This window comes from Leptodactylus fuscus, chromosome 4 (assembly GCF_031893055.1).
Source record: "Leptodactylus fuscus isolate aLepFus1 chromosome 4, aLepFus1.hap2, whole genome shotgun sequence".
Lineage (NCBI taxonomy): Eukaryota > Metazoa > Chordata > Amphibia > Anura > Leptodactylidae > Leptodactylus > Leptodactylus fuscus.
Window position 1 is genome coordinate 119,251,342 of NC_134268.1, and position 21,366 is coordinate 119,272,707.

General features: G+C 42.0%; 1 protein-coding gene across 1 annotated transcript in view; it reads right to left on the reverse strand.

Moving 5' to 3' along the window:
- Positions 1-11,240: 11,240 nt before the first annotated feature.
- Positions 11,241-21,366, reverse strand: part of LPCAT1 (lysophosphatidylcholine acyltransferase 1) — a 98,371-nt gene continuing 88,245 nt past the window's right edge. The window contains exons 12-14 of the mRNA XM_075271015.1: positions 17,240-17,338; positions 16,562-16,703; positions 11,241-11,988 (exon numbers count right to left, since the gene is read on the reverse strand). Coding sequence (XP_075127116.1) covers positions 11,807-11,988; positions 16,562-16,703; positions 17,240-17,338 — 423 coding nt within the window. The 3' untranslated portion in view covers positions 11,241-11,806. The remainder of the gene's footprint in view (positions 11,989-16,561; positions 16,704-17,239; positions 17,339-21,366) is intronic.

Sequence of the window (21,366 nt, forward strand, 5' to 3'; positions counted from 1 at the left end):
TTACAGGTTGCAGGTGTGGTTGAGGTTGCAGCGGAGGAGTAGGCTTTAAGAGAGGCCCTGCCAGAAATTTTGGTCTGGGGGAGGAGATAGTTCACCCCAGTTTGCACCCCGGGCTCATCAAAAACAACATTCACCCAGTCTGTCATTACAGAGAAGCAGTGTCCCTGACCGCAGGCGCTTGTCCATGCATCGGTGGTCAAGTGGACCTTACAGCAAAGCGCGGAACTCAGGGCCCGACTAATGTTAGGGGACACGTGCTGGCCCAAGGCGGGGACGGCACACTAACAGAGGTAGTGACGGCTAGGGCATCATAGCGAGGTGCAGCAGCTGCCATCAGGTCACGGAAGGTCTGAGTCTCCACTAGCAGTAATGCCAACATCTCCAGGGTCAGCAGTTTTGAGACGAGCCCGTTGAAGGCTTGGGCATGTGGGTGGGTTGAGCTGTACTTCTGCCTGCAATTAAACGCCTAGGAGATGGGGAGTTGCTGGTAAGAGGCACATGGTGGTGCAGGCGAGAGGAGCAGAGGCCGGAAAAGGTGCAGATGAGGGTGAACTCCCCAAAGTGTTAGAGGCAGATGTTGAGGTGTCCAAGCAACACCGGCGGACGATTGGCATTTGCTCTCTCCCACTGAGCCCAGGGCTTGCCTTCAAAATGACGGCGCATGCCAAAAGTGGTAAGGTTGTTTTCTTCAGAGCCCCTACTCAGTTTAGACTTGCAAAGTGTGCAAACCGCACTAAATTTGTCCTCTGCGTATACATTGAAAAATCTCCACACCATCGAGGAACGTGGCCTCGATGGGGGAGTTTCTCTCGGGTGGCTAGAAGAGGGAACATCTTGTGTCTTGCTGCCTCTTGCCTGGCTTCTTTTTTCCTGCTTAGTTGGCCTCCACATCTACACTGCTTTCCCCGATAAACATCACCCCTGTCAGTCGGTGGCATTGTCGTCCACCAACTCTTCTTCCAATTAACTAAAACAAGAAAAAGTAAATATATGAGTTTGCTCACCACTCGAATCCAATTTTCCTCCCAAGGTGCACGACCCGTGCTATTCAACGCCACGTAGATTGAATCTTGACACACTTCAAAAAAGATAGAAGGATCCTCAGCACTTGGGTATATTTAAAATATAGCTTTTATTCCATTAGACATTAAAAATCGCCATAGAGGGCAAACAAAAAGACATAATTAAAAAAAAACAGTGAATAGATGAAGAAAAAAACGTGAGTAAAAACGCGTGTTTAGCTATGAGTAAGGGACATTAAAGTCCCGAAACGCGTCAGCTTCTGCGTTTTTACTCACGTTTTTTTCTTTATCTACTCACTATGTTTTTTTGAATTGTCTTTTTGTTTGCCCTCTATGGCGATTTTTAACGTCTAATGGAATAAAAGCTATATTTTAAATATACCGAAGTGCTGTGGATCTTTCTATCTTTTTTGAAGTTTGTCTTCTTCCAATTGCTCACTCTCCTTTTACTGCAAATCACACATAACCACAGCTTGCCCTGATGGCAACTGTGTCTCGGCATCATCACTGAGGCCCAGAAACGCCGGTTGCAGGTCTAAAGCCACAAAATTGGCAGGAAATGTCAGATGCTCCAGTATTTGGGCATCAGGACACACAAAGTCGTCTGCTAGCTCCTGGGTTTCGGGAAGTGATTCAACAGAGGGAGAGACAGTAAAAGGACCCGAAAATAGATCCTGGGAGGGGGCAAGGGTAGGATGACTCTGCTGAGAAGATTGGGCATGTTGGGAAGAAGGAGGGGCAGACTCTTGGGTATGAACATGAATGGAGGTAGTGGCTGACTGGCTGGTGCAAAAGCAGCTGGAAGCATTATCCGCTAGCCATTGTAACACCTGTTCCTGGTGCTCGGGCCTGGTCTGCGTTGTACCCTGCACCCTGTTTAACGCAGCTGTCAAATCAGGAATCATGATGAGCGCATGCATTATTCGGTTTAAAGTTATGTTTCTGTCCATATTAATGTAGAGGAAAGAAGGTTTCCAATTATTTATCCACTTTCATAGAGGTTCTAGTGAGTTTGTAAAGTGTCCAGTGGAAAGGATGGGATAGGATTTCACATAAATCTGCCATCTATGGGCACTCATGGTTGAGAAACTGAGGGAGCTGACTTTGATGAACCCTTGGGTTTTGTATTTGGAACTCCATCAAAGGTCTCACACCCTGCTCAACATAGGTTACAGTATATAGGGTTTCAGCATGTGGTGACCTCGAAAAAACAGCCGGTACTTCAGGCAGATGTAGTCTTTGCTGGAGTGTATTGAGGCTAGCAGCAGCTACTGTAGACTTGCCAAAGTGGGTGCAAAAGCACCGCACTTTCACCAGTAGCTTGAGAACATTGGGGTACGTTTTTAAAGACCGTTGCACCACTAAGTTGAATACGTGGGCCAGGCATGGACCGTTTTGGACACTGGCAAGCTCCAGAGCCACTACCTGGTTCCGGCCATTATCACACATAAAAACATGCCTGGGCGCAGGTGCAGCAGCAAAAACCAGATTGCCATCTCATCCAGGATGGCATCCCTCACCTCAGAGGCAGTGTACTGTCTGTCCCCCAAGCTGATGAGCTTCAGCACAGCCTGCTGACGTCTCCCCACAACAGTGTTGCAGAGTTTCCAGCTCGTACATGGGGTCGATTTAACAGCGGCAGAGGAGGAGGAGGGTGGTGTTTCAGCACTCCTGCTAGGAATATTGGGCATGGAGATAAGGCAGGCCGCCACAGTTTGCGACCCGGTCCCAGCCTCAACTACGTTCACCCAGTGTGCCGTGATTGAGATGTAGCGTCTCTGGCCGCATGCACTTTTCCACGCCTCAGGGGTCAAGTGGAACTTTGTGCAAAGCGCGGAACTTAGGGCCGCTTGATGTTATGGGACAAGAGCTGGTGCAAGACATGGACGGCACACCGGGAGAAGTAGGGGCGGCATAGCGAGGTGCCGCAGTTGCCAGCAGGTCAGAGAAGGTCTGAGTCTCCACAATCCAAGACAGCAACATCTCCTGGGCCAGCAGTTTTAAAATGAGGCCGTTGAAGGCTTGGCATGTGGGTGGGTTGTACTGTACTTCTGCCGGCGATGAAAGGCCTGGGAGATGGGGAGTTGCTGGGAAGAGGCGCATGATGGTGCAGGCAAAAGGAGCAGTAGCAGGAAAAGGGGAGGATGAGGGTGAACTCCCTAAGTGTCAGAGGCATATGTGGAGGTGACCTGGCTGGTTGTCTGGACTGCAGCGCCAGCACTGGCGTCACTGAAGACGGGTTGCTGGTCCACAACAACTAAATCACCTGGAGATGGCGGATGCTCCAGTGTTTGGGCATCAGGACACACAAAGTCGTCTGGTAGCTCCTGGGATTGGTGAAGTGGTTGGACGGAGTGAGGGACAGTTAAAGGACCTGAAAGCATCTCCTGGGAGGGGGGGGGGGGGTGTGGGATGACTGTGCTGGGAAGATTGGGCATGTTGGGAGGAAGGAGGACCAGACTCTTGGCAAGGAAGAGGACTTGAGGTAGTGGCTGACTGGCTGGTGGATAAGGAGCTATAAGTATTATCCGCTAGCCATTGTAACACCTGTTCCTGGTGCTCGGTCCTGTTCAGTGTGGTACCCTGCTTAACGCAGCTATCAAGTCAGGGATTGTGATGAGTGTATGCTAATGTTTCTTTAGCTTAAAATTTGGGTTTCTGTCCATACAATTGGGAAGAAAGTTTCCAGGTATTTTTCCACTTTCCATAGAGGTTGTTTGGAGTGTGAAAAGTGTGTAGTTGATGGGTTGTGATAGTGGGGTAAAACTATGACTTGTGCGTGTTAGATGCCCCCAGGCATGCATCCCCAGTTGCATTCCAGAGGTGTTCTCATTTGCTGAGGTGTCATAGTGGACTTGGTGACCCTCCTTAGTCGAATAGTGGTTTCCCCTGAAATGAACATTTTTTTTCCCCATAAATTATAATGGGATTCGATATTCGTTCGAATAAGTCGAATATGGAGGGTCTATTCGAATATTTCACTGTTCGCTCATCTCTAGTTAAAATTAGTAACACTTACCTCTTCTTTTCCGGTGGTCTCTCTGCAGCAATGACATCACATTTGATCTGTTGCTTCATTTATTTACTTTTTTACTATTGTGTAGTAGGATGTATAAAAACATTCTCGTTAATTAACTAATTTTACTACCTTTTATTAAAAAATCTAGCTCTAAAATCTATCCATAGCCATGCTGACGTCAGTCAGGTTTCTTTTGTGTGTCCTTCTCCGATTTCAGCTTAAAAACTACAAAGTCTTTAACAGAGACTCTGGTACTAGGGTTGAGTGATCGGGATCGGAAAAGATCGGATCCTGATCGGTGATCGAGTAAATTTGATAATTGTGATCGGGTTCCGATCCCGCCTAAAAAAGATCGGTAACGGAATTCCGATCCCGATCGCTCAAATTACCTGCACAGAAGTGCTGCCGCTGCCCGTTCTTCTTACTCCTCTTCTTTCTCCTTCACATGCCTTCAGAGCGTGCTGCGCGCCCCCGCCTCCCTAGACTAGTGTTAGAGATGATAGGAGAAGGCGGGGCTTGTGGCTTAGAGTGTGGGCGGGTACTGGGAGGGGAGACGTGAGTGATGCCACAACAAGCCCCGCCTACTCCCATCATCTCTAACACTAGCCTAGGGAGGTGGGGGCGCACACGGCGCTCTGAAGGCATGTCAATGAGAGAGGACCGGACCGAGAAGAAAGGGGAATGGCAGCAACGGATCTGTGCAGGTAAGCGGACACCAGGGGGGCTAAGTAGCCGAGGGATTTTGTTTTTAATAGCTACACAGCAGAGTCCAAAAATTGAAACAATTTTCAGACTCCACGCTGTGTAGTGAATAGGATCGTTTTTAAAATCCGATCTTCGATAACTAAAAAAAAAAAAGCCCATTGACTTGCATTGGGATTGGATTCAGAGGGAAAATGATTGGAAATCAGATTTTAAAAATGATCCTGAAATTTCAAGCTCAGCTCAACCCCATCTGGTACAGATATAAACATAGCCTATGACTGTCCAGTCTAAATCTGCTCGGTCTAAAACTTAGTAAAGTTTATCTGCCCTAGTCTGCATAAAGTCTATTTCCCTCAGCTATTACTTGCACTTTAGACTGACTCCATTATCTCTGCCATCTTTAGATCAATCTACAGTAATATAAAAACTTTAACTTTTATTTCACATGCCTGCCCAACACCACCTGTAATTGTAGTGCATTCGCACCTCCCTTCACAGCGAGTCCCTCTACCTGCTCATTCATCTAACCGGAGGTGACACACTATAAAGGGAGAAAGGAGCAGGGCTTCGGAGAGCGATGTATTGATCAGCAAAGACAAGACTCGCTCAGTTCCTAAAGTAAATTCTAAAGGGTCTAAGGGAGCCTTCACACGGAGTTTACGCTCCGCTCCACTCACTTTTAATGAGTTTACGTCCAGAATGAGCGGAGCGTAAACTCCGTGTGAAGGCTCCTTAACTCAGGAGTAGACAACCTTTGTCATTCCAAATGCTATGGGACAACTGCTCTGCTCTTCTTGGAGCTGCCCTGAGAAGTAAATGGAGCCTTCTGGGAGTTGTACTTCCACAGCAGTGAGTGTTGAAGGTTAGCGATTACGGTTTTAACCAAAAGGGCTACAAAAGTGGTAATTGGATTAGAATGAACTACGGGGTGCATTATGCAGATTAAAAGAGCAGGATTCAGCAAATGCAAATCCAATCATAGTTCTGAATAACATGTCAATTAAGTGTTTGGAATGGAATCATAACAGCGATTATAAACAATAAGAAAAAAAAAAATCTAAATCAACTTTTCATTAAATGACCCTAACCCCATCCATGCACTTGAATAATCTGAAACAAAGCAGTACTGGAAATCTTACTTTTATTTTTCCATAGAAATTGGTACAGTTTAGAATTAAACACTAGCATATGTTCAAAAAAATTCTCAATTCTAACACAGCAAAAGATTTTACTAAAAATTTGAAGTGTTCTAATAATACCATGTAACAGAAACTATTCAGTTGTGCATAAATTTATGTTACAAGATAACATACACACAACAATCAGTATGTCAATTTGACAGATACAAACATCGGCAGTGTAAAATAACACACGCATTGAAAGTGTGATTAGAAATAAAGTGGAACTTTCTTCCGTACAGAATTTCTTTTATTTCATCAAAATGTATTTTTATAGTTGCCACTCATCAAGGTCCTCAGTCCCTCGCTCAAAAAACACATGCTCAACAGCTTTCACTGCACACCCTAAACTTTGCTTAGTTGAGGTCACAGGGCATCAATGGACCCATCACACAGAGGCAAATGATTTCATAATTTTTGGAGAGAAAAGAGTGTAGTTGATTTACAAGCAATAAGAATAGTAATAAAGAAGAGCAAGCATATCCCCTGGAATGAATACAGACATCAGTTTATGATTTCCTAAATCCACAGAACTGTCACAAGCATCTTCCCTCAATTCACAGTAGCTGCTTACCTTGTAGAGGGCTAACGCATCAAACGCAAGGTTTACATACGTTTGAAGGTTTACATATTGAAAAGGATAAATGGAATTAAGAACCATCAAAGCACAGCTTTTGACGGCTCATTTAATGTCACTTGCAGGCACCTTTACGTTGCACCCACAGAAGATCAACCTGAGAATTAGTTCAAACATTTCTACATTGACATCTTCATGTAAAACATACCCGAACTGTAGCATCCAGCAAGGAAGAAAAATCAGCACACCAAGAGAGCAAAATCAGAATGAATAGGTTTCAAAAGAAAAGGTGGGAAGAAAATGGAAAATAAACCCTTCATTTCCCAATAATGTACAGTAAACTTCCTTCAATCCAGCATCACAGGGATTAGTCAAATGTCAGATTACCATATATTCTGGATTAATAGACTTTCATCAACTCTATATACAAATCTCTTCTAAGGGTGGAGAACCTTCAGGAATACAGCCAAAAATATTCATACACAAAATATACGATACCTTTGACTGTTATTTGGAGAAACTTCTTAAGAAATTGATTCCTATTTGGTTTTCTACAAGTCTGTCTATTCAGTATATTGAAGTCTTGCCAAATTATTAGCCTACCTGGATTATTAAATGCTGGATTAAAGGAATTTCACTGTATCTGTGCATGGATTTAAATAAAAGACAACCATTCAATTTTAAAGAGCATAATCTTGAAATTAAAGGAGTATTCCCATCTTTGACATTTATGGAATCACCTACATGACATGCCATGAGGGTCAGACAGATGTGGATGCTGTAAATGGAGAGGTGACTGCTCTTCTATCTTTGGACCGCCCATGGCAATGAACGAGGAGAGCCAGGTACATGAGCATAGTCATTTCTCTATATCCAGTGGCTACGACACTGGGTTTAGGGGACCCTCTTTCTTAAGATAGGAAGGATTTTGGACAAATCTTCAAATTATGCCATAAATGTCTCAGATACTCCTTTAAACGGCAAATATTATTTGCAAGAAATTTAAGAGCAAATTTTAAGGTGTAATGGATTACCATAAAGATGCACCTGCCATATATCTACTGCTGATGAGCCGGGTTTAGAGAACTGAACTGGTTTTTATGGGAACTTGTTCTACCACATCACTTTGTACTCAGTACCAAGTGCGCCATGATCTAATTATACAATATGGGTAAAATATTAGGGAATTGTAATACTAGCAAGGGCAACCCTGAGGAGGTAACATTCTCCTCAGCTTTTTGCCATTCTAGGTTTCTGTCTCTAGTGGTTGCAGTTGGAAAGATTTATTGTTTGATATAGTTAAACAAAACTTAAAAATGGCCATATTTTAGTAAATGTTAGCGAAGCAGCCAAAGTTTGGTATAAGGGAAAAAAATTTCTGGTGAATGGTCTAAATAAGGACATATGACTCAAGAATTCATGCACCAACCCTTCTGCCACTGACTAGGCCCACATGAATGGGCCTAATCTACAGGCCACCTTAAGCCACAGACACTGCAGCTGAATCAAGCGTGGGATGCTTGGATCTCTTTGCCATTCAATGCAAGGCAGAATCTGCAACTGATTTTTGGGGCGGAAGCAGTCTCAAAATCAGCAGCAAATTTTGGTCCCACGGGGGTGTTGATCAAGGAGAAACAAGTTGATCAAAACTTTTTTCTTGCAACAGCCTAATTATACAGTTCAAAGCAAACTGAATAGGGAAGAAATCTCTTTTGAGCTCATTTCTCCACTTGGCAGCACTGTCCCGATTGCAGAAAGCAACGTGCTGACGAAAATCTGTATATTTTATCCTGCACAAAAGGTGCGATCAGCGGGCCAGCAAGCATTTGCTCTGCAGTCACCTGATCCAAAGCTCTAATAGACCGGGACAGATAGGGCCCGTAGATATTAGCATTTTTTTAAATTTACAACTGCAACCATCCTAGATAAAACCGTTAAAAAGGCTTCTCAGAAACGGTGACCCTATCAGCATGTTAACCCATTAATAAAACAATAAAATAGAGCATCATTACCAAACCCTGGGCTGCTGCTCTTGCTTCAGACTCATTTTATATTCTGGGTGGAAATGTGCTTTAAAAGCTATAAAATGGCCCAGTACCAACAAACATAGCCTAATGTGATTCAGACAAGTACAACATTTTTTATATGACTTCTAATTTTGTGAGACAATCATTTATATAATAGGGGACATGTAAATCATTAATACTTGATAACAAGAAAATGACCTGTCAGTGACAACTGTTCATAATACTATGTAAATGTGCAATAAAAGAAAATGACCTATGTAAATAACTTCAAATAAACTTTGTTCAGTAATCAAAGAGGTTAACACAACACAAAGAGTGACCTATGGTAGAGGAACTCACCAAAGTGCATGATCTGTCACATGGGGAATGGATACTGCTCTTAATGTAACAAAGAAAATTTGCTCAGCTCACCCTTATTTCTTTGTTGTGATGAACCACAATCAAGTTACTCGGTGCTCGGACGACCCCTTGGAACTACAAGGGACTGAAATCCAGAGAAACGTATACAACCGAAGATGTGGTCTAGCTCCAAGAATTGATTTAAAAAAAAACAAATAAAATAAAAACAAACAACTTTTAATAGTACTCCTTAAAAAAAAACACTGTTTCTATGAAGTCCTTACCCACAGCAGTAAGGAGTAGATGAGAAACCCCGAAACACGTAAGCATAGACTTCATCATCTGCTGACGCTATGTATTATTTTAAGGATTACTATTAAAAGTTAAATTTTATGAAACATATCGCTGGAGTTGGACCACATTGCTGAATGCAGAAACTTCTTTGGATTCTGCTCTTAATGTCAATCTCATGCACGCTCTGTATAGCATATGGAAAACACATTACACCTCGGGCCTGTGCTGGACATTGGCAGAGGAATTTGAATGTTGGTGCACTAGAGTATTCAAACAACAGGGAACTCATTGGGGCAGATTTAGGAAGGTTTGAGTTTTCAATGCCAGTCTTCATATCCCTTGCAGAGAGTGTGACCCATTTATGAGGTAACACACGCCACCTCATTAATCTGGTACACCCTCCACTGGCCAGTGCTCCTGCACTGAAATGTACTGGTGTAGATTTCAGGGATTATAAATATGGTGTGGCTGGTGGAGAGACTGGTAATTTACGCCAAAATTTCCACTCTTTGCACGGCAAGGATCAGGCAAACCTTTCCCCTTTGTGTGCTATAAAAGAAACGCAACTAGAGAATCTCAAAACAGATACATTTCAACAAATACCAAAAAACCTTACAAAGCGGCACCTAGTGACAAAGTTGTGGACTCGTTCAACTGCAAACAGTCTGCTGTACCGCTAGCACCAAACAGCTCAGCACCACATGTGGTATCAGTGTCTGATGTAGCTGTATGTGACTAAAATCTGAATCCCAATAAATAAAGAATATTTAATTAGCAAAACCAAATGGAGTGTAAAGTTTTTTTCTACAAATCTGGGGTCAGGTAGTCTACAAATTCCATGCTATGCCAGGGTCACAGTAGCGCAGGAACTCCGGACATGGCGACAAGTAGATTAGATTGTCCAGATGCATCACTCTCTGCTAATAATAGTCCCAATAAAAATCACAATGTGCTAATAGGGTTTTCATACAATTAGCAGTGTGCTAATAGGGTTTTCTGACATCACAATATTGAAGAGCTATTATTAGGAAATAACAACAATATCAGGTTGATGGGGGTCCGACCATCAGCATCCAAATCTTCATGGTCAATGTTAATACTTCTACCTACATGCCTGCTATGTAGTAACAGCAGGTCAAGGGATTACACCTTGATCCTGTTCACTGGAATGGGACAATGCTGCAATGCCCTATACCTCTTCTACTAGTTAGACAGTATGCAGAAAGGCAGACTGACGTAAACAAGGATGATGCTGGCCGTGCTCTGCAGAGTGCTGCAGCCCCTTCAAACAGAGGATTCATGGTGGTGCTGACAGTCTGACCCTTCCTAATCTAATAAGGATGGTCTATCCTTTTGACGGATATTGTGATAACTGAAAACCCCTTTAGGCTGGGGTTCCACGTGGCATAAACACCATGGGAAAAAACACTGCTTTTTACAGTACCTGCTAAGTGGATGGGACATATTGTAGAAAAATACAAACTGATTACTCAAGTAAAAACATTTGTCCCTCCCATTTGAAAAGGAGTGACTTTTATTGTGAAATGATGTACTCTCCTCTGGCGTACGCAGTGTATTCTGCATAAACAGAAGATCAGACTCTCAATAAGGGTCTAGAGGAGTCAGAATGAGGCTTTATTAGACCCCACTATCCATATTCCACACAGGTTAATATTTGGTGTGTGAAGTATCTGAAGGTGCGAGATTATTTATACTTTTAATGGCTCATAACATGTTCTAAAGGATAGAGTACACGTTTATGACTGGGGCCCTGCGTGGCATTAACGCTGTGGAAAAATACACAGTGTTTTACAGTCCCTGCAAAGTGGACAGGATTCTAGCAAATCCCATGTACACATTTCAGAAAAATACATGGAGTGGATACACTGCGATTTCCATAATGCGGTTTTGGAAATCACAGTATATCAATTATAGCTACAGAAAAGGCAGCAGATTCCCTATAGGTATACTTGAGGCAGAAAGTCCGCAGAAGTTTCCAATCTGTGAAAAGCGCTGCAGAGAAACTGTGATGCGTTTCTGTTGCGGTTTTTCCCACAGAGCTTTTTCTCTGCGGTCTAATACGTATGGCCTTAGCCTTCATGTAAAGAAGGGAAGACCTATTATGTGATTAGTGGGTATTTTGTCAGCATGAATAGATTCCTGGAAAGAAATGATGAGCTGAGCCAGATATCCCAAATATCAGTATTGTTGTGGGGTAAATTGCACAGTCAGGCCATAGTCATAACGGTTATGCACATGGACTAAACTTGCCTTGGCTATATTAGTCTGCAGTAAGAAAGGCACTTTTTGTAAGGCTTTTTGGTATCTGTTGCTTATATCACTGTGAACCAATATAAAAACTATAACATATTTCTATGAAATCCAGTATTTGATTAATTACTATGTACAACACCATTGTTTCCTCCTGCCCCAGTTCATACCTATGGCCTAAAGTTACTCAGACCAATTTCCATCTTTGCTTTTCAAACACTTTGATTGTAGTAAAGAACATATAAACCGAGAAAGCAGAACAGAAGTTGGAAATTGTCACAAAGATACAAACAAAAATATAGGTGGGTCTAACTATGTTGAGAGGTACAATACATATTTGCCCCTCACCAGGAGAGGGAGATGTAGTTCCAGCTTTAGTTCAGTTTCTTTTGCTCATGATGGTATTCTTCCATGTCTTCAGGTGTGAAATCGGTACAGAAGCCATTAGGGGCACTAACAGGAGAACTGTCTACACATTTTTCAGAGTCCACCATATTTGGATAAAGGAACATTTCAGCAAAATTTGGGTTCAAGGCAGCAAACCTGTCAAAGTCCACTGGAAAGAAAATAAGGAGAAATAATGTTACTAATCTACAATCAAAATTCTGACTACAATAAAAACATTACAATATAAAACTTCCAATGTTCATTGTAAGCATGTAGAAATTTTCTGTTCTGATGCAGAATTGTCATGAAGACACTGTTTTGATGCAAATAACCATGGACATCTGTGTTCATACATACAATCCATACAAACACCAATCTTCAGGCTAAGTACAAAATGATGTAGATATTGATCATATCAAGGTTCAGATGACAACACTGCACTGCACAGAACAGAATCTTTCAGTGGTGCTTTTAGGCCACCAAGTTTCAATGATTATATCTCAACACAGAAGTAGAATATCAAAAACACTAAATGGTCTCTTATATTTCTACTCTGTTGTCCTTACTGCTTGAGCACTGACCCTCATAGATCCAGTCACCCGTCCTTCTCTTTGTTGAAAGCATGGACTACAATGGGAATGGGAAATTTGGTGTACCACCTTGTCAATCTGTTTGTAATGAGTGGGCAGTAGTGTGGTACTGAAAAGTCGCAATGAGGAAGGGCATGTCAAAAATCACTAATATTAATGAGAAATTTGCTGCTAAACAACAGTATCATAGAACCTTCCCAAGGGTTTGGGCAACAGTCTGGGTATAATGCAGAACCTTCTCTATCAAGAGGCACAGTTTGGGTCCAGTAATTGATGTCCTCAGAATGGAAAGAGACTTCTTGCTGCTGCAGGAACTCTATTACCTTCTCTTTGGCTGCACTGTTATTGGGAAATTTTTGCCCACACAGACATTTCTTCAGGTTATAAAAAGAGAAGGTAATCACTGGGTGCCATGTCTGAACTGTGGGGTGAATGGTTAAGCTCCATGAAGCTTGTGATTTGTTAGACTTGTGAGCTGGGGCATTGTCATGAAGCAGAAACATGCCTGCCAACACCTTCCCACGGCATTTCTCTTTGAATTCCTCACGTAATGCCTTTATTGTTGAAGCATAGGTGTCTCCTGTAATTGTTGTCATGTGCAGAATGAACTCTAGTAATAAGACAGCTTGTGTATCCAAAAAAAACAAAACAAAACACCTGTTGTCATGACCATTCCAGGTAACTGCTGCATAATAAATTTCTTTGGAGTCTGTGACTCTTTGCGCTTCCATTGCACTGACTCTTGTTTGGTCTCAGGATCATGGTAGTAGACTCGTTTTCATGACCTGTAACAACCTGTGAATAGAAGGCTCCTTGATTTTCAGTAAGCATGTCTAAATTCTCTTGGCTGAATTGCTGACAACATGTTATTTGCTCGTGCGCTAACATTTGTAGCACCCACAGAGAACTGAGTTTTGACATCATCAAAACATCTATATAATACTGACCTGACTATCTTTCAAAACCATGGCCTCCACTTTATGGCACATTTCCTCTGAAGATGCTTCGACAGGTCCCCCTAAATGAGTGTTACCTTTAATTGATCCTTTACCCCATTTAAATAGCTTGGCCCAAAACTGTACTTAGCAGCAGGAAGGTGCATCATCACCATATACAGAAATATATCCCCCCCCCCCCCCCACACACACACACACACACACTCTCCCCCTCGACTCCAATTCCCCCCCCACACACACACACTTTACTAGCTTTGGCAATGCCAAATATCCCCCCCCTGCAAATCAAATATTCTCCCCCTCGACTCCAAACCCCCCCACACACACACACACACTTTACTAGCTTTGGCAATGCCAAATATCCATTCGGACGTGCCAATAAAGCCTATTTGATTTGATTTGAAATCATCCTTTCATGGATTTCTTTAAGCTTCCTTTCTTTGTAAGGAATTTAATCTCTGAAAAATGCTCCAAACTCCTCTATTTCTTTGTAGACCTGCACTGCACTGCACTTGCCATGTTTTTTTAGCTAAATAAAATTCAAGTATTTTACCCAACACATCACTTTAATATACCCCCTTAGTGTTTACAGTTTGTGTCTAATCTTCAAACCACGGGCAGGGCTCCCTGGGATTAATGGCTACTGGAGTCTGGGTCAGCTCTTCAAAAGTGATAAGGACTGCAACAGTGCTTTCTGTTATCTCTGTATGTACATAAATCTAGAGATAAATGTGTAGTTTGAAACAAACACATTGTTCATCTGGAGTGTAAGCTACTGTCCTGAGTTGAAAACCAGAAAAGAGAGGGGGGGGGGGGGGAGACAGGAGAAACGCTAAGATGGTGTCTATCTCACCGTTTCTGATACGAAACCCAAGATAAGAGTCTGTAGCACCAGCTGTATCGAATGGATGTCCGTAGCATCAACTTCAGCTTTACAGCCAGTTTTCTATTAAAACTTTAATAGGGTAATAAAGTATACCGTATATACTTGAGTATAAGCTGACTTTTTCAGCACATTTTCATGCTGAAAAAGCTCCCCTCGGCTTATGCACGAGTCAGGGTCCACGGAGCACAGAAAACTGGAAGGGGGAGGTCCTTTAGTGATACTGCTCTGTGATTGGCTTGTCATGAGGTCACGTGACTGATGTCATCAAAGGTCCTGTAGCATCTGCAGATAAGGTTGAGTCTAAATCCTAGTAGCTCCGCCCACACCAGAGTCCGATCACATGTCATGATGTCATCAGAGGTCCTTTAGCCCACTAGGATTTAGCATCTACCCTGTGGATACTCATCACTCAGCCAGGATTCATTGTGTCTTATGGAAAATGTCTGTTGTATGGAGGAGAGGAAGCTACAGTAACGTGACACACACAGGTCCCTTCCTTTAGTTACTCTGCCTATTAAGGTCAGGCATTTGGGGTTATTAATTTAGTTTCAGTAACTCCATGTGCCTCACATTAATAACAGTTAACCCCATCATGTCCCTCATATTAACCCCTGTGTGCCCCATATAAGGGTTACTAATATGTGAGACACATGAGGGTACTAATGAAGGACCTTAATTATGAAGATACCTAATTATTACCTCCATATGTCCCACATATCAGTAACTCTTATGTGAGGCACACAGGGGGTTAATGTGAGGGACATGATGGGGTTAACTGCTATTACTATGATCCCCATGGAGTTACTAAGCTACAATGCACATGACCAGACTTTTTATCTGCAATGGGGGATTCCCCCCCCCCCCCTCGCCTTATACTCGAGTCAATAAGTTTTTCCAGATTTTTGTGGTAAAATTAGGGGTCTCGGCTTATATTCAAGTATGTACGGTATTCCAAAAACATTCACCACACCCTTACTCACTCCCCAACACCAACACAATAGCAAAACTGTTTTAACCGCTTCACGACGGCTGACTGTAAATAAATGTCCTCACGGCATGGGCTCTGTGCCGTGGGGACGTTTATAAACGGACCCTTCTAAAATGAGGATCAGGTCTCCCCAAGTGTCAGAAGCTCCGTGGACCCAGCACTAATAGCTGCTGGGGTCCACGGAGACATGATCAGAACCTGATAGATTCCGGTCTCGGTCATGTAGAGGCCATGTCAGGGAAAGTTTGTTGGAGAAGCAAACTTTCCCTGACATGAGATACCGCCCGCAGGTTAGATGATCCTGCGGGCGGCATCGGGAGCAGGTGTTAGCTATATCACCCTTGTGAAAATGAAAAATTTGGTGAAAAAGTGCCATTCTATGAATTTTTCATTTACACATCCCAATGTTAATAAAATCTGTGAAAAGGTTGTTGGGTTAAAGTGCTCACTATACTCCTTGATGAATTATGTGAGGTGTGTAGTTTCCAAAATGGGGTCACTTTTGGGGGGTTTCCATTGTTTTGGTACTTTAGGGGTTCTGCAAATGAGACATGGCACCAAAAATTATTCCAGCAAAATCTGCTTTTCAAACCCTCAGTGTCGCTCCTTCCCTTCCATGCACGTCGTGTGCCCAAAAATCTTTTTTTTTTATCCAAAGTGCGCAGACTGCAAATATTTTTTGCATATAAATTGGAAAACCATAAATGAATGATATAGATAATATGTAAGACTATATCTTGTAATGACTTAATACTAGGGATGAGCAATTATGAGCCAAATCAAAATGATTAAATCAGGCATTTTACCTACCGTACATTAAGATTAATTTAGGTCACCCCAGAGTATAATAATAGCAGTTGTGGTTTGGATGTGTTCAATCTAAACAAAACTGCAAATATTGTAATAACCGAACTAAAGCGACCAATGTGAATAAAAACACGTCGGTTATCCTGGTAGAAGCTGGGTTTTGGTTATTATTCAATTAATCGCCCAGCCCTAGTAAAGACTACTATAAATACATTACAAGTAGAGATGAGCGAACACTGTTCGGATCAGCCGATCCAAACAGCACGCTCCCATAGAAATGAATGGAAGCACCTGGCACGCAGACTTTGCCGGCGGCCGGCCGCTTCCATTCATTTCTATGGGAGCGTGCTGTTCGGAACGGCTGATCCGAACAGTGTTCGCTCATCTCTAATTATAAGCAATTACTAAATCACAAATACCCAATTAGTACCACTTGCTTTACAAAAAAATAAAAAACCTGAGAAATAGTCCAAAATTTCAATTTCACTAAATCTTTAAAAAAATCAGGGACTTACCATATTTGATTTTAGCCTTTTCTTCCTCATCTATTGCTCTAAAAAGATCTGTTACATTCAGTTCAGACACACCCAGTGCAGTCTTCAAAATCACTGCCAACTCCTCTTCTACTATAGTTTTATCATATTCTGACTGGTACATCTGTAGTAGGGAGGAGAAGGGAGAATGTCATTAATACTGTAACATGGTAAATACCATGGAGGAAGCACATCTTCACTATTATAGATGGCAACTGCCAGTGAAGAGAAAGCCTGGCATAGACATCAAGAGCATTCTAACTACACAAGCTACACAGCAGACATATTTTTAATGAACAAGCACAGACCTTCATAGAAATGAAAACCATTGTTTAAATAATGCACATTAATATTTCACATATCTGACCAGTCATTATGTATAAAAACATAAGGGGAGTAGAGAAAAGAAAAACATTCATAAAGGATAAAAGAGCAATTCTCTATCTATATATTAACCCCGTGATGCTGAGATGAGTCAGGGGAGTGTGAAACTTGACAACCATAGCTTTTTGGATCTAATGGACTGTGGCACCTTGCCATAAACCATCACGGTCCCAATTATTGGAAAATGCTAAAAGCATTAGGAGATACTAATAATAGTACAGGCTCAATGCACCAAAGACAGTTCATTACTGAAAGAGTAGAGAAATTACTACTTACCTCAAAAGCCAACTTAATGGTTTCCAGTGTCTTGGAAGGTCTACATACGACAGACAAAGCAATCACATACTCCCGTAAATCAATGACACCCTCTTCATTCTGAAATGGTAACACAATATGCATAACAATGATGAAAAGTTATGTTACAGCAAAAGGAGAGCTGAACAGATTACCATATAGTATTTGGGAAAACATAGAAATATAATTGAAGAAGTTGGATGAAGAAACAGGTCCAATCAAGTCCCACCCTACAGTGTTGATCCAGAGGAAGGCAAAAGAAGCCATGAGACTGATGCCAGCTGTCCCATGTCAGGGAAAATAATTCCTTCGCAATTCCAACTCCATTAATCAGTAAAAAAAAAAAAAAAAAAAAACCTGGATCAATGTGTCTTTACCAAAAATCTAGAACTTGAAACCTGTGATATTTATTAGTTCAATAAAGGCATCCAGGCCTTTTTTGAACTTGCACAACGAATCCAGACGGACCTGAACGACGGAGAGCCCATCCTATAAAAGAGTAGTTACCTGCAGACACCCACAAACCCTATAGGCTATAATGAGATCCTGCAGACACCAGTGGCACCCATACACTATAATGAGGTCCAAATCCATACGCCATACTCAGTAGTAACATTCAATGAGAGGCAGAAACAGATCACAATATACAAACAAGTGAAAGAGTGCAACATTTCACAGAATTTTCTACTTTCCTCTTCATTTTTGATTACTATACAGAGTTTAGTCTCATCTTCATATATGGACCCCCTGCTCTTGTAAACCCTCTACTATGTCATTAATAAAGATATTAAACAGGAGAGGACCTATTACTGACCCTTGTGGCACCCCACTGGTGACTGTGACCCAGTCTGAGTATTAACATTAACAAGTACCCTCTGTTTCCTATGACTGAGTCAGTTGTGAGCCGAAATGCTTATATTTTCTCCCAGTCACAACATTCTCATTTTATATATCAACCTTTTATGTGGTACAGTATTAACAGTATGAAAAGTCCATGTACACCAGATCAAAAACATTACCCATGTCCAATCTAGAACTGACCTCTTTATAGAAGCTGATAAGAGGGCCAAGTCCTCATAAGCCCATGCCGATTGGGTCTTATAAGGTTATTTTTTGAGATATTCCGGGATAGCATCTTTTTGAAAACCCTTAAATATTTTACCCAAAACCAAGGTTAGACTTACTGGCTCATAGTTTCCAGAAACTCTTTTTGTATATTAGCACAACATTTGTTATATGCCAGTCTTGTGGGACATACTGTTTCTAGAGATACAGTAGTCTGTATATTTCCGTACTTCACTCCATCAGAAGTGAAGTACGGTATGGCACTGATGATTTGTTTCTGTTAGTATGTATCCCTGCTTCTTCTATGTGTAAGAATCTATTAGGTGGGCTCTGCCAACAATCATCTGCATAGAGTCATTGAGTAGGACCACCCACTGGACTCCCATGAATAGAGAGAGCAGCTTCCACTACTCTACAATATAACACTCATGGAATAGATTGCATTTTCAATGTGACCAGCTCGGTTTTAAAACTAGCAAACTTCATTAACTTTACTTATTTATCCTTTACTGTCCGGCCATTATCTACCATTAGACGCTAATTGTTCAAAATGAGCAAGTATAGCTACTCTACAACAGTAGCCTATCAATTCTGTAGGGTTTATTGACATCCCAAAGACTTCAAACTATTCAACCGCCCAAAACATTTCTTTCTTATTACTTATTAACTTGTTCCGTATAAAAGCATGGTTCCATAAATGTAGAGGGAACTTTTGTTTTGCAAGGGACTCAGGCAAAATGAGAGCTGGAATCTCTATTACTATTTGATTATTCATTCTATACTTCGTGCTGCCACAGATGAGTATCACCAAAGTAACTGAGTGTCTGTATTATGGCTGTGCATCCTCACCCAGCTGTATGTGCAGTATGCCAGAAAAAATACCAAAGCTTAGAACGAGATAAATTTCAGACCATGCACCCTTTAACACATAGGCATACCATCCTTTGGAGCTCCTCATTTCCCTCCTGTCGCCCATAGGGTTTCCTGTCCCCTGGATACAAAATATACCCCGGAGTAATAAATGGGTTATCCAGCATTGTAATACTGATGTCCAATCATTAGGATAGACCATTTATATTACATCTGTGGAGTTCCTATTATATCTGTAGGCGTCTGACAGCTAGAATCCCAGCAGATTAGCAGATATGGGACAGCATGGCAACCGCTGTTATTAACATTAATGGAACTGCGCTGCTTATCCACTCTACGGTATGAACAGCTGCCATACCTAAACTCTACACATTGTATGGCAAATGAACAGCGAGGCTCCCAGTGTGTTAACAGCATTGCCACACTCTGAACAGATGATTTGCTAACTGTTAGACCCCCGCAGATGTAATATGCAAGGATAGGCATATTAGAAAGCTGGATATCCCTCTTAAATATACCCTCCTTCCTCCAGAATATTGGCCCCATCACTGCTCCCATACAGTGGTAATCAACAGAGAAACTAAAGATTAGTAACGTGCCTCTGATGCCTTCACCACTAAACCAGCGGCCACGTAACAATATCAGTAGGCACTAGGAATAGCGATGCACAGGCACCACCTCACTGCTACGAAGTGCTAAGCTCACAGTGCCCAGTCACTTGGGGAGGAGCACCCCACTCTGTTGCTGCTTGTACAGAGGTCTAAGGAGGCCTTTGATTACTTTAGATAACGCTTACCTTACGTCAAACTGAACTTCTAATCTATCTTGCTGCAACAGGGGCCTAAAAAATTATTTGTGCATTTTTGTGAGAAATATTTAAAGAAACCTTCTCTATAGATTTTTAACATGCCCCTCTTCTCCTTGCAGTACTGTGACCGACTAAGAAAACTGACTACATCAGAATCTTACAGTCTGTGCCCTGTGTGCAATAGGTAAAAAGAGTGTGTCACATTATCAATTTAGTCAAGTCCCACCAACTTAGTTTTAACTAAAAGTCAAAGCAGATCCCTAGAAGCCTAACACTTTTGCTCTCTGAAGGATTGTGACAAGGCTGTTTGTTCCCAGGTTAAGTAGAAGATACTGCAGACTAAAACAGTGAGAGCAGCTATATAACTTATATACCTTTCTAATTCATTGCTCGGTGTATAAGTTACCGTAGACTAGATTAGATTTACATACCATTATGAAATATCTCTCTATCTTATAAAAATGAATTCTTGTCTGACTGCGCGACCAAACGACTGGACCGATCTTCACCAAATTTGGTACAGAGATACTTCAGGTATACGGGAAGGTTTAAGACAAGACCCCAACTCGCTCGGAAGTACCGTTGCTGAGATACAGCTTTCCAAACACAATGCTCCACCCCCCTTAGCCAATACAAACCTGCTAGTCTTTCACTCATATTCCAACTGCAATACACATGGTCACTCCACATGCACAATACAACACTGATATCCAAACTGAGATACACGCATCAGAGGATTAGATACACAGATCAACACACAATATCACACGCCAGAGGATTAGATACACACGTCTGCACACAGTTTCACACATTGAAGGATTAGATACATTTGTCTGCACACAGTTCCACATGCCGAAGGATTAGATACACGCGTCTGCACACAGTTGTACACACCATAGGATTAGATACACCCGTCTGCACTCAGTACTACATGCCGTAGAATTAGATATGAGCATTTACACACGGTTACACACAGCAGAGGATTAAATACGCGCCTCTTCACACAATACCACACAGGGGAGGATTAGATATGTGCGTCTGCACACAGTTCTACATGGCAGAGGATTAGATATACGCGTCTGCACACAGTACCACATGCCGTAGGATTAGATACGCACCTCTTCACACAATACCACATGGGGAGGATTAGATACGTGCATCTGCACAAAGTACCACACGACCGAGGATTCGATATGTGCGTCTGCACACAGTTCCACATGTCAGAGGATTAGATACATGTGTTTATACACAGTTACACATGCCGCAGGATTAGATACGCGCGCCTGCACACAGTTCCACACGCTGGAGGATTAGATATGCACGTCTTTACACAATACCAAACAATGGAGGATTAGATACGCTCCAC